The 13,368-nt window shown below is 39.5% G+C and overlaps 1 protein-coding gene across 1 annotated transcript in view; it reads right to left on the reverse strand.

The window, feature by feature from the left end:
- SLC6A11 (solute carrier family 6 member 11) overlaps positions 1–13,368 on the reverse strand; it is a 108,710-nt gene that overhangs the window by 15,472 nt on the left and 79,870 nt on the right. The window contains exon 8 of the mRNA XM_009688133.2: positions 3,219–3,322. Within this exon, the coding sequence (XP_009686428.1) occupies positions 3,219–3,322 (104 nt within the window). The remainder of the gene's footprint in view (positions 1–3,218; positions 3,323–13,368) is intronic.

A 13,368-nucleotide genomic window follows, 5' to 3' on the forward strand; every position in this document is an offset into this window, starting at 1 on the left:
CCGTTTCTGCACTCACAGGGAAGACCTGTGAAACATGGGAAACCATGAGGTGGTTTTGGTACAGAATAGTTCTCCAGGTACAGAGCACATGAAGTAGGAACAAGAGCATTTTCCTCTTCTGTCTACTGAGGATGGTTGAAGTTAATTCTAACCCTGAGAAGGCGTGACTGGATTAGGATCGCTTAGCTTCCTAAAACCTTAAGGGGAAGGAAGCATCAGTACGCCTTTTTTAATTCACTTGAGGAAAACATTTCATGACATTGATGTTACTGACATTGCTTTCATCTCTTCATAAAAGTCACTTTTGATGTAAACTGTTGTAAATCCAGGGAGGTCCTGGCCTCAAATAATTTTCTCATTGTATTAGTGTATTACAATGAAAATTAGTAAAGATATTAAAAGTTCATTTCCTATTCAAAGATATGAAGTGACTTATTTGCAATTCATTTACAAGGTTAATGAATTAAATCAGGTTGCTAATAAGAAAAACCCATGTGCAGTTCGGTTTTCTACTCCCTTTTCACACTAAAACACATCATGTCATTATTTTCCACTGCAACTTTCCCTTAGAAAAATTTTTTTAGTACAACAGAATACAAAAAGACTGGGCGTATATGTCACATTTAGATAATATCAGACACTGTGGATATTTCAAGAGACAAATCCATAGCTTGCTTCTCATATTTTTTAGCGTTGGTTAGAACATAAGTCTAATTTCACTTTCCACTGTCCTGAAGAGGCTGCTTAGCTGCTTTGTATGTCTTCCACTGTTAACATTCATTTAATTCAACTGCTTTCTGCAGCATAAGATGTTAGTTTCTGTCCAACTTATTTCCTCAAACTTCTTAAGAATCATACTTTGGGGCACAATAAAATCTGTCATATTTAGAAAATTTGTGAAAGCTTTCTGTTAAAGGAATCATGGAGTTTGGATTCAGTACAAAGTATTCCTGCTCCAGCATCTTGTTCAGGGCATTAGAAAGTGAGCTACTGACTTCTTTTTTTAGACAGTGATCAAACTATGGTGTTAGAGTCAGAGGAAAAGAAGAACTACATAAGCTTTCTGATCACACATCAAAATTCCTGCTTTTTGTAATGAGTTACAAAACTACAGCAAAGGATTACTGCAGTGCTTGAGCCTGTGACAGAGTAGTTTCTCGATGGGATGCAACAGGAGAGAAAGAAAATTAAAAAAGAGGGAAAAGAAGTAGCTTTGCTTAAGGCATCACTTGTGGTGGTGAGGGTAAGCTTTAATTACCCACTGTTCTGTTGGGACATTCATTACCCCTCCGTTGAGGCATATTTATTCTGAAGATAATGTAAATCAATATTGTTTGAAGTCTGTACAGGATCTGCACTAATTTATGCAACAAAAAGTTTGGAATTTTGGCTGTCATGACCAAATAAAGAATAACTTATGTTGCCTCTGAGCTACTTTGCATGTTCAGGGAGCAGAATACCCTTAACTGCTGCTGGATAATTCTGCAAACATTCAGCTGGTGGATACATTTGCATTTCTGTTGTTGCCAGTCTCCTGGTTTCTGCTCTCTCTGGAGGGACCTACTATTTGGTGTCTTTCTGACAGAAGAGCAAATCGTTGCTAAAACAGTGAAAGAGAAATACATTTTCTATTTTTTAAAACTGCCTTCTAAACTCTCCAGATAAAACTCTAATTTAGAATTCAAAACTTTACACTTTTTGAGTTTTTTGCTTTTGCATCGAATAATCATTTGTTTCCTTCACAGAAAAATAAAATTTTAATTCTCTGTCTGCAGATCATAATGGAGTCAGTACACTCTAGGTGTCATTTACCATCTTGTATTAAAGATTGCTGAACACTAGGAAAACTAATTCCAGATTTATCGGAATCTGATCTAAAATCCTTGGTGTGTTCAGTCGTAAAAGCTATTGGGCACAGATTCATTAATTATGCAAATTAATTATGAAATTTTTATTTTAATAGCTCCAGTTGCACCAACAGATGGGGAAAAAGTTGAGCTGACAGTGAGATGAGCTAGTGACAACTCATGGTTAAACACTGTGACATGGATTAAAGTTTACATTATCACTCTTTGCTGAATTTGTCTCGATGATCTAGGAATTAACTGTATTATATTGCACAGATATATAATTTTTTTCATGGAGAAAACAGTGTAAATACCAAGATTAAAAATATGATATACAGACCATTAGCTGCCTGTGTTTGGACGTGCATTTGAAAAGTGCCTGGCAAACTGTTTTTATTCGTTTCAGATGGATATGTATATCTAGAATTGTCTAAATAATATCTACTGAGTAATCACACTGATTATGCATTAATTTTCCAACACCAAATTTTTATTCCTCTTTCACATATTGCCTGCTTTCTCTCAAACTTCCACTTACTTTACATAAGTTCCACACATATGCTGGAATATATATTTACTCATGGCAAGGTTTGTCTTACCTAACCATATCTGCCCAAAGAGTTGGGCATCTAGTCCAAACTACTTTTGGCTAAGTAGTGCAGAAAGACAGATGCCTCTAGACAGCAGTTCATTTAATCCTATAATGGTTTTCTGGAGATTTCTGTTTAAGGTTTCCTTCCAAATGGCTACGGTTAGATGAAAGAGGTGAGCCCCATTCTCAGAACTTAAAAAAAGTCATTTGTTTATTATTTATATGAGCCTGGGTGCCACATTCAATAACAAGGGTCAGATTCAGGAAACCATTCGTATGCAAGACAGGCTGTCACCATGTGGCTAATTTCATCCACGTGCTTAAGTTAAATTTCAGCTAATTCTTCTTTAGCTATAATATATACTTACTATTATATGCAAAAGATTTAAGATAACACTAACAAGTACTTCAGTTCTTACTGAAGCTGACATGTAATACAATCAAACATGGCATACACATGCAAATATACATGTATGAAATTCAGTATATTATACAGGCCAATATGTATACGTGTGTGTACTAAGTGAGCACCTGTGGCCGTGCAAGACTCAGAGATGATGAAAAGGGAAGAAAACTCCAAACCTTTGAAAAGAGTTCCTCTGAAACAATTACCAAAAACATTATAGGTCTATATTCTGCAAATACATGTGCATATGATTATGAATATTCATGCAAGTGGCTCCACCAAAGGAAAAGGGAAGTACTTCCGAGTAACGCTGAGCATGTGCACAGTTCCACCACTGAAACTAAATGTAAAAATAAAGTGTAGAAAATATTACCTGTAGCAGTTATTGTTATAGTTATTGTAACTTCCCAGGGCTGTCAAGCACCCCAAGCAGATCGCATAAGAGAAAAATATCTGTGTACCAGCATCCACCCACACCTGAAGACAAAAAAGAGGTTATAAAAGGTCAAGGAGGAACCATCTTTATGAATGCATTAAGTGCAAATTTGCAGAGGCAACTGTAGAGGGTAATAGCGTCCAGCAAACTTTCTGTAAGCTACACTAAAAAAAAAAATGCTGACAGTTAAATTCTCCTCCCCTTCCCAGGGGTATAAACAAGGAATAACTCAGCTGGTCTTTACCAGTTCAACTAATCAAGTAGAAAGAAACACAGAATTCCTGGTGAAAAACCTTACTCAGTATAAATTCCTTAATGACTTTACTACCACTATAAGGTATAATTGCAAGCTAAATAGAATCTTCTGCAAATATCTCAAAATCATTTGATAATTATTTACTCAAATTCAAAAGTTCAGGGTGAAAAAACACTCCAAAGACAAAATATGCCATTCAAGGATAATATACAAAGTAACATGAGCCAAGAAGGAGAACAGACAAATTAAGCGGGGAATTTTTCTTTTATCTGCAGTACCTAATGGTGCTGCTGGTTGTTCTGGTCACTGTTCGATTGAAGAATAACAGTTCTGTAGAGCTGGTCAAGTAAGTAGCCTTATAACATTACTGTGGCAATATTTATATACCAAACTGATCTAAATACTGCATTCTAAATCAGAAGGCGAAAAAAAAAAACCATGAGCTGACACAATATGATTATTCTCTTCCCAGCAATCTCAGAACATGAATATAAGACACAACTTTCTTGGCTCTTTTTTGGTATAAAAAAAAAAAAAGTACCCCAGCCAAACAGCTTGTTTCATTAAGCTTGTCTCACTACAATCTTGGTGTGTTACTGCTTGATAGCAAAAATGAGTATGTTCTTTTAACTCCTGATTTTGCTATCAGACTGATGTGAACAACCTACCTACACAGTTGGACTATTATTTCCAGTCCAATAAACTCTAACTCCTGGATTCCTGGGATAAACAAGCTCGATGAGTTTTCTTTTTAACGCACAGCAACCAAAATGCTTTTCAGAGAAGTAACAAAACACTGCATGGCTGATAACCAGAGGCAATAGCTGTAGCCGTTAGCTACTGTAAGTCTGAGACAGGTAAGAGATCAAATTTCACTCAGGTAATGATTTCATGACTATACTAATAATTGTAATCAAATACACATGAATATATGAAGAGGATATATTTGTTTTACATGTGATCAAGTGAGGCCTTGGTCTCTGGAGTTGCTGAGAGTGTTAGTGTTTAGGAATAACATTAAGATCACATTTTATTCGCATCAGTGGATTAAATGGTTTCATTGCTGTCATATCAAATAAGATACAGCTGATTACATCTCAAAGTTTCACCACTTGCTAAGGAAAAAACAGCACAGAGAAAGCCTTTTGACAGACAGGCTCTTTAACAAGATCAGAAGCTCCCAGAAAGCTGCAAGTAGCATAGGTCAACTGAAAATGCACGGTCTTCTTAAGCCCAAAGAAAAGCCAGGAAACTAGATCAGCAAATGTGGAATCTGCTCTTTCCTTCCGTTTCCGTTTTTGCACAATGTATTGTTGCAGAGCATTGTATGGCACTTAGATGAGCAACAGCCCTTCCTGTTGACATATGCCAGCTCCACAGAGGTCTGATTATTCTTGGGACTGCAAGTCCTCGTGGAAATGGGGGCAAAGAGGAACGGTACTCTGAAGTGAGAAACTCTAGAGCTGTTTGAGAAGCAGAGCAGAGAAAATAACCCTCTGGACGTCCTTGTTCAGAAACAGATAAAAATCTGTTCTTAAGTGATATAATTTCCGTCAAAGAAAGCATGTCTCCTCTAAAGACTGTGACATCTAACAGTGAATCAAAATAAAAATAACGCTAATACTTTCAATGGAACTTATTCTTGTAAGCGAGTGTTTACATGTATTATAAAAGTTGAACCAGACTGAAGAAGCCCATGTTTCTGTTGCACCATATTACATCAAATTAGAAATTCTACAAGTGGCAAACACTGAAATGAACTTAGAAATCACAGGTAGTCTTTTGGTAGGTGGGTAAATATGAGGGATGGACTAACGCTGTGATATTTTGTCACGAGGCTGGGTATGTTAACCTTTTAAGGGTAAGTGCTTCATATTACAGCTCACTTCTTTATACACTTGGCCCAACAGCAAGTAACCGTTTGACACATTCAGTATCAGACTGCAGCGCATTAATAGCGGGAGTTTGTCGAGGTACATGAACAGTTAGGTAGTCTTAGTGCTACTCAGCCTTAGTCATTCATAAACAGTACCTCACAGGAATCTCCCCCCCCCTAAAAATATACCTTTCAGGGATACAAATGGCCCCTTGTAGACACCACTCACAAATCCACGCACCATCCATCTGGCTTACAGCAACAAAAGCATTACAAATTATTTCTGAAGGTAGCTGAATCACTGCACTGCAACGTGTGGCTTAGACTAAAAGTTGTAACATTTTCCAAGTACATGGAATGAATGTAGCAGGGTTCCACAGAATGATGAAATTCTGCATGACAGAGACAAAGACAACACTGCCAATAAACTGAAACCCAAGCATTCTGGGGCCAGCAGGTACTGAAAGGCCTGAACAAAAGCAGTAAGCTTTTTCTGGGCTTGATGCATTTCTGGCATGAGTAAATTTCAGAGGAAAAGACCTGCACCAGAGAACATCCTGTTCATACCTTGTATGATTTACATCTTTAAAATCCTTTGGTTAGTGATATTTAAGTCTATTCACATTCATAAGTTTGGAGGTGGAAAATGTTTTAGAGTCCTCCACTAAATCCTACTTTAAAAAAATGGAAACAATGTTTCTTCTTACTTTTATCTCATATTTAAAAAGTTTCCACACCAAAACAAGATGAAAATTCAAGCTCAACCTCTTTATTATATCTCAATATCTAAAAAATCCAAATGTCAAAGAGCAGAACCTTTGTATCTACTATGTTCACATTCTGCCCCCAAGTTACAGCCATTTTCTGCATACACTAGGCCTAGTGCCACATTAGCAGCAGTGTGCGCAAAGTAGAAGAACGAAAAAGCCAGCTCAGAATACAACAGCACAGCTGTTGATCTCACTCCTGTACAGAAACGATTCTTGCTGGCTGCTGAATAGGAAGAAGGGACTGTTACTCAGTGAGCCCATGCAATGAAGGCTTATTCCCGGAGGGAGGAGGCAAAGCCAAGAAGCCTCAACAGTATGGTACGGCTTGCTTTCTCCTGGTAGAAATGAGCCATGGCAGTGAGATGAAGCAGTAAGCCTCTCCACCTTCCATTCTCTGACTGGGAAGATGAACAGAAGAGCTGTATCTGTACCCTGCTCCCCAGCTTGAGGCCCTCCTAAGCTTCACTTCATTCTACAGCTTTCCTGATTCGCAGCATAAGCTCAAAGGCAGTGGTCTTGGCTGTGCCCTGCTGATAACTAATTCATGTTGGAATAAATATAGTTCCACAAAACAGAATAAATGAGAATATTTTACTGAAAACAGAATGCAAAGTTCAGCTCTCAGAAGCTGGGAATACCTGAAAATTAAGTTTGCCTACATAACCTTAATTCGACCTTCTTGTGTGTAGGTCTAGGACACAGTCTTCATTTACATGATTAGAATACTACCCTAGTCTCTGCCCAAAGAGATGAATCAAGCTAATGAAATGGAGGACATCGTTGTCTGGAGGATCTCTTGCCTCTTTTGTTGCCATAATTGTAGTGCTTGCAATGAATGAAGAAGGATAAAAAAGGAAAAAGGAAGATGTGCTGTAGTTAAGACAACAGAATGCGGCTCTGGAGAATTAAGATTCTTTTTGTGTCTCTGCCATAAAGTTCCGATGTGACGTTATGGCCATAAATCACTTACTTAAAACCAACCTTTTCACAGCTGTTTACTGACTCGATAGTCCTCATTTAATGGGTGTCCAAACTAAAGTACAAAATTACTGAGAATTCAGTGTTGCAGCTAAAGTGAATGGAATCAACGTCTGGAATAAGTAAAGAATTACAGAGTTTAAAAAGCCAAGTTCTGCAAATTTCAATTTGAAAATCCCCAAATGAGTGGCAACTTCTTGTTTTAGTCTTACTTTATATCTCTTTACATCAGTAAGGTGGGGTCATGCCATACACTGAAAACAGAATTAATGTTCATGAAATACCTGGTGGACAGTAAAAAAAAATAAATCTCATATAAAGAAAGACTGAGCCATTTTAATGATGATTAAGGTCTGAACGATATGCAGTATATTTATATGGACAAGCAATGAACAAGAAGGATAAAACAAAATATTGCATAAGTCTCCTGAAATGAGTTTAGTCAATCCTGCACTTGAATAAAGCAGAGACCCCAGGGAAAACCTGTTATGTGATCACATTATTTAATTCCATAACTCAGGGAATAAAAATAAACATTGCTCATCTGAAGGTCCACTATTAGACTCCAGGCCTTTCACGAGCTTTGTACCTTCCCTTTACTTTGCATAGTCTCTCTATATACTTCCTGTACACAGTTTTGACAGCTGGTCATGCAGTACCTCCATGTATAGAATCACTGCTGCCACTTCTCAATACATATCACTGCTTTAAAAGAAACATGCAGTACATATTGTGATAGCATCATGTGTAACAAGTTCTAACAAGTCAAAAAGATATGAAAAGTTACAGAAATTGGAATTCCCCACTGAAAAAAGGAGCCCTTATTTCTAAATATCTATTTCCTCCTTAGATGGAATCTAACATTACTACTCGCTGTTAGTCACCATACTGAACATCCGAGGACCTCTTCATGTTTTCTTAACTTCTGCTACAAGTTTCTTTTTTTGCTCCCTCTACTACGTTCTCGTGAAACTTTGGCGTCCATGCAAAGAGGAGACCAAGTCTTATTCTACTAAATATCCACAAAGTGGCTTGCTGCCTGCACAGGGCCTGTGGGTACAGTATTTTGGTGACAGACATGAACCTGCCCTGCTCATCCTTCTACTGCGTGGGACACATGGGAATACTAAACCAAATGTGATGATGAATCCAAGCCAATAAATCTTCCTGAGAGATACAGCAAACTGTCAGCATAACTGTCTGACTTCCAGAGAGAGCTGATTTGCGTCCAGCAGGTTCACAGTGAAAGACACAGCGAGCTCGTAATTGCTTCAGAGTACAAGTCATTGTGAACTCCTGTCTTCCTAAAAGAGTCTGTACAGATGTACTGATGTTATCTATGCTAGGAAAGGGAAACCTCAGAGATCAGGATCCATAGGGACTCCTGCAGCAGTGGCACACCGACTCTCAGGAAAGAGCTCTTGCCACCTTAGCCTGTATCATTTCTAAGTATTGAATCCTAGTGAGAATGTTCGTCACCACTTAAGATCACAACTCATCCTAAAGTGCTTTTCTGCTCATAATGCAAGGCAAACCCTACTAAGCGGTTATTAGAGAATCCTCCTGTGGCCCCATGAAACACTGGCTGTTTCCACAAGCTGTTCGAGTAATGACATACAGCTGAATGCAACCTGAAAAGAGTAAAATTACTTCACCCCTGCGGAACACAGAAAAAGTCAGGTTATTAGTTTCAGCCTGATCCTCCTAAAAAGTATGTAGTTAAAAAAAGAATTAATATAAGGTCAGCTGAAAAGCTGCATTTCACACCTCAGCTAGCTGAGAAGCCATCCATGAAACTGCACTGTTCTGTCTCATTTTGGATGGCTCTTTATTTGCATGTTAGTCTCTAGGAAAAGCAGAACACACCTACAATGCAGGGTGCGAACACTTTTAGCAGAAGTGGGAGGAGTTTTTTAAAAAGGTGACTCTCAGAAATTATGTTCATATCAGGTTATATGTACAATTCCAGAGACAGGTATTTTACATGCTCTTACTAGCTCAGCATCTGGGCCCTGGGGGAAGAAAAGAACTGATCAGTTTTGCTTGCACTGCGTCTCTCAGTGGGAGTCTAGGCTGCAGGCAAGGCAGACAAATCTCCTGGAATAAACATCAGTTTTTGGTTTAATTTTCTATTCTGATCAATGGCAAAAATGGGAAAACTAACCAAAAGAGAATATGATTTTTTATAAATTGCCCAGTGCAGTATTAAATCACCTCAAACACTTGCCATACTTAATCCTTGTTCAAATATCTGTCTCTACCCTCAGTCCTTTGGAGTTGGTTATGTGTGTTTCTGTATGCCCTCACAAGCATTCTGCACATGGTAACAGTAGCCTACTCACTGTTGATTCACATACTAGGATTGCAAAGTGATTTTTTTTTTCCCTACTTCTTCAAGCCAACAGATGAGAATGATCCCTGTGTAACACTAGTGCTATTGTCACTGTGGCGGTTAAGTAGGAAAGACCCTCCATAGGCCTGAAAGGTACGACAGAATTTACACCCAAAAAAACCCCAGAAAGCTCAAAAGAGCAGGCATTGTTTAGAGGAGAAGTATACGCCTAATTACACACAAAGAACACTAGCAGGAAGGAATCAAGCTGCTAAGAGTCAGGCTCCCAGTTTTACACCGAACAAGCTATTACAACTGACTCTGACTTGAGAGCTGCATCTAAACTGTCACAGGACAGGTGTCATGATTTCCTCCTAATGTTACTACAGTTAGAATTCACAGAATCAACAAGGATGTTGAAGTAGGATGTTCAACATCCATATGATCTATTTCTTCCATGCATAACTACAACAATGATAAAATGCTATAAAAATTTTCCCATTAAATAAAACGGGTATATTTTTTGTCTGTCTTTCCACAACTAACAGTCAGATCTTTTAGAAATGAAAAAACTGTAAGGCCTGCTAATATACGCGCTTAAGCATGTTTCCTTGAGTATTTTTATCAAAATCAAGGGAATTAATTTCACATTGGAATCCGAGCACCGGCTGAAACATGTTTCCCAGTCAATTCATAAATATGCACGATTTCTTTCATTCTTAACAGTGAGATTGAAAACCCACTTCAGCTGCACTACTCAAAGCATCCTTCACTATAAAGTGTTTAATGATGATTGCATAATAAGGCACTCTGTGTGAGGATATGGAAGATCTTATAGGCCAGTTAAACGCTGAACTCACTCTACAAAACATGCTGAAAGTCACTTATTTCCCAGTTGGTTAAAAGAAAATGAGCAATCATTATAGTCTTCTTTCAATTTAAATTTTTACAACAGTAAGAATGCCTGAACAACCTATTTCAAAATAAACTTAAATAGGAGCATAGCAAGAGTTTAAATCTCACACACCTTGAAAGGTTTAATGCCCACGTGCCAACGACTCCTATCATATATAGGAAATTTGGAAATACACAGGGGTGTGGCAAATGTGAAAAATTCATGTCAGCTACAGAACATCTCTACCTCAAGGCTTAGCATTTTCAGATTGCCTTCTCCAGCACGTGCTCTGAGAGCCTACTGTCAGTGGTTTACACCCAAGCCACCTGGGAGTCAGTCAAGCCATCTTCATATTTGGTGCACCGTAAAAGTTAAGAAAATTCCCTGAGTAAATAGAGGAGGCAACAACAAAAGGACTAAACCAAGATCAGAAAAAAAATTAGAAAGTAATACAGAAAATACAGAAGTTGGACAGCAAACAGAGACTGAAATACAGAACCATGGAATACAGGAAAAGACAGACGAGGTTGGCCAGGATAAAGATCGTGAGTTCATCTTGAGCAAAAAAAAGTACTAGATCCAATCAGCATGCATAGATAACAATATGATAGTGAAGACGTACTGAAGAATGTGAGGCATTGCTTTAAATGCTTTCAGTCAGGATCAGAAAAATTAAAAGTATTCACTCATCATATCATTCTTACATTACCATTTAGGTCCACTGACGACAGGTCTGTAAGAAACTATAGAAACGTTAGGTTCTAATCTTGCAAGAGCACCTATCCTTAACTTTACTCTTAAGCGTACTCTCACCCGAAATGAGGGAATTAATTACATATTTAATGATGAATACTAATAGAAGGTTTCAGAGAATCATATCATTTCAAAAGAATCTGCTAGCTGTGGCCCTAACATATGCTTCCTCCCTCTCCTCCTAACCTGCCTCCTGAATTCAATAGAATGTGTGAAGGAATGCCTTCGGCAACAGAAGCCCACTACAGCTCCAGTTACTCCAGCGGCAGGTCAGAATAGATCTAATACTTTCTGACACAAAACTGTAGGAAACCCTAAAATATATGATAAAAAAATGAAATTTCTAATGACTTCGGGAAAAAGCCAAAGGGAGGGTGTCTATCTCACCCCACCTTTTTCATCTGAGATAGTCTGGGTCTTTGTCCTCTCTCCATCCAGGATGCACCTTTAAAGCCCGCCACCAGTTACCGCCAAACGTATCTGACTGAAATTGAAAACTGAAGTGACCCTGCTGCTGCAACTCCACAGAAAAACAGCAGGTACTTCTGCAGTGAGCCTACACTTAAAATTCAGAGGACAATCAGGTGGACAGGCAGATGCTACTGAGATATTCTGGGACCCTGTTTCAAGGTCGGATTGCAGCCTTTTCTTGCTTTCCTGACAAACAGGCCTTCACTCTACACTGACAGTAGTAAGAAGAGCTGTGGTAGTTACTGATGTTTGTTTCATATGTACACAGATATTTTAAAATAAACAAATTATGTTCATACACACACTATGCTTCTACTGCAGACGTCCTTGCTTACGCACAAATCCTGCAGATTCAGAGGCTCCTGTCCATAACTGGTCTAGCATAGCAAACGGCAGGGCTCCAGGACCACTGAGCTCTGCTTCCCGAAGTAGTATTTTGATATTAGGAAAATGGAGAACACGCACACTGTGCTTCCACAGAAAAGCACCACATAACTTGATGTTTCCTAGGCAGTCACCTTGACATTTTTTTTATGTATAAGACTTTTTTCCAGTCTTAGATCCCATGCACTTTAAGTAAATGGCAATGTTATCACTTAGATGAACTTCCCAATATACTAGGAAACTAAGAAGCATGCTACTGATGGACGTGTGACTACTCAACTTAGGCTAACATGCAACTGTAAAAAACATTCCCAGAGCTTTACTTAAATTGCCATTTATTACATTCTATGCTATGTTTTACAGCATGTAAAGTATGTACAGTATGACATATACATATGTATATATCCTCTCAGATAAAATTATAAAATAGCTAGCAGTGGATGAGCATTTTACCAGTGATTTTGTTTCACAGAATGGCCAAGGTTGGAAGAGACCTCTGGAGATCATCTAGTCCAACCCCCCTGCACAAGCAGGGTCCTCTAGAGCACATCGCACAAGATTGCATCCAGACAGATTTTGAATATCTCCAGGGAAGGAGACTCCACAACCTCTCTGGGCAACCTGTTCTAGCACTCAGTCACCCTCACAGTGAAGAAGTTTTTTCCCAGGTTTAGGTGGAACTTCCTGTGGTTCAGTTTCTGCCCGTTGCCTCTTGTCCTGTTGCTGGGCACCACAGAGAAGAGACTAGCCTCATCCTCTTGACACCCTCCCTTCAGATACTTGTACACGTTGATTAGATTCACCCCTGAGCCTTCTCTTCTCCAAGCTGAACAGGCCCAGCTCCCTCAGCCTTTCTTCATAGGAGAGATGCTCCAGTCCCCTCCTCATCTTTGTAGCCCTCCGCTGGACTCTCTCCAGGAGCTCCACGTCTCTCTTGGACTGGGGGGCCCAGAAGTGGACACGGGACTCCAGGGGAGGCCTCCCCAGGGCTGAGGAGAGGGGCAGGATCACCTCCCTTCACCTGCTGGCAACACTTTGGCCTTCTTGGCCACAAGAGCACATTGCTGGCTCACGCTTCACTTGCTGTCCACCAGCACTCCCAGGTCCTTCTCGGCAGAGCTGCTTTCCAGCAGGTCAGCCCCCAGCCTGTCCTGGTGCCTGGGGCTATTCCTGCCTAGGTGCAGGACCCTGCGCTTGCCTTTGCTCAGCTTCAGGAGGTTCCTCTCTGCCCAACTCTCCAGCCTGTCCAGGTGCTGCTGAAGGACAGCACAGCCCTCTGGTGTGTCAGCCCCTCCCCCCAGTTTAGTATCATCAGCAAACTTGCTCTGGGTGCACCCTGTCCCTTCCTCCAGGTCATTGATGAATGCGTTGA

Source organism: Struthio camelus, chromosome 14 (assembly GCF_040807025.1).
Source record: "Struthio camelus isolate bStrCam1 chromosome 14, bStrCam1.hap1, whole genome shotgun sequence".
NCBI classification, from domain to species: Eukaryota; Metazoa; Chordata; class Aves; order Struthioniformes; family Struthionidae; genus Struthio; species Struthio camelus.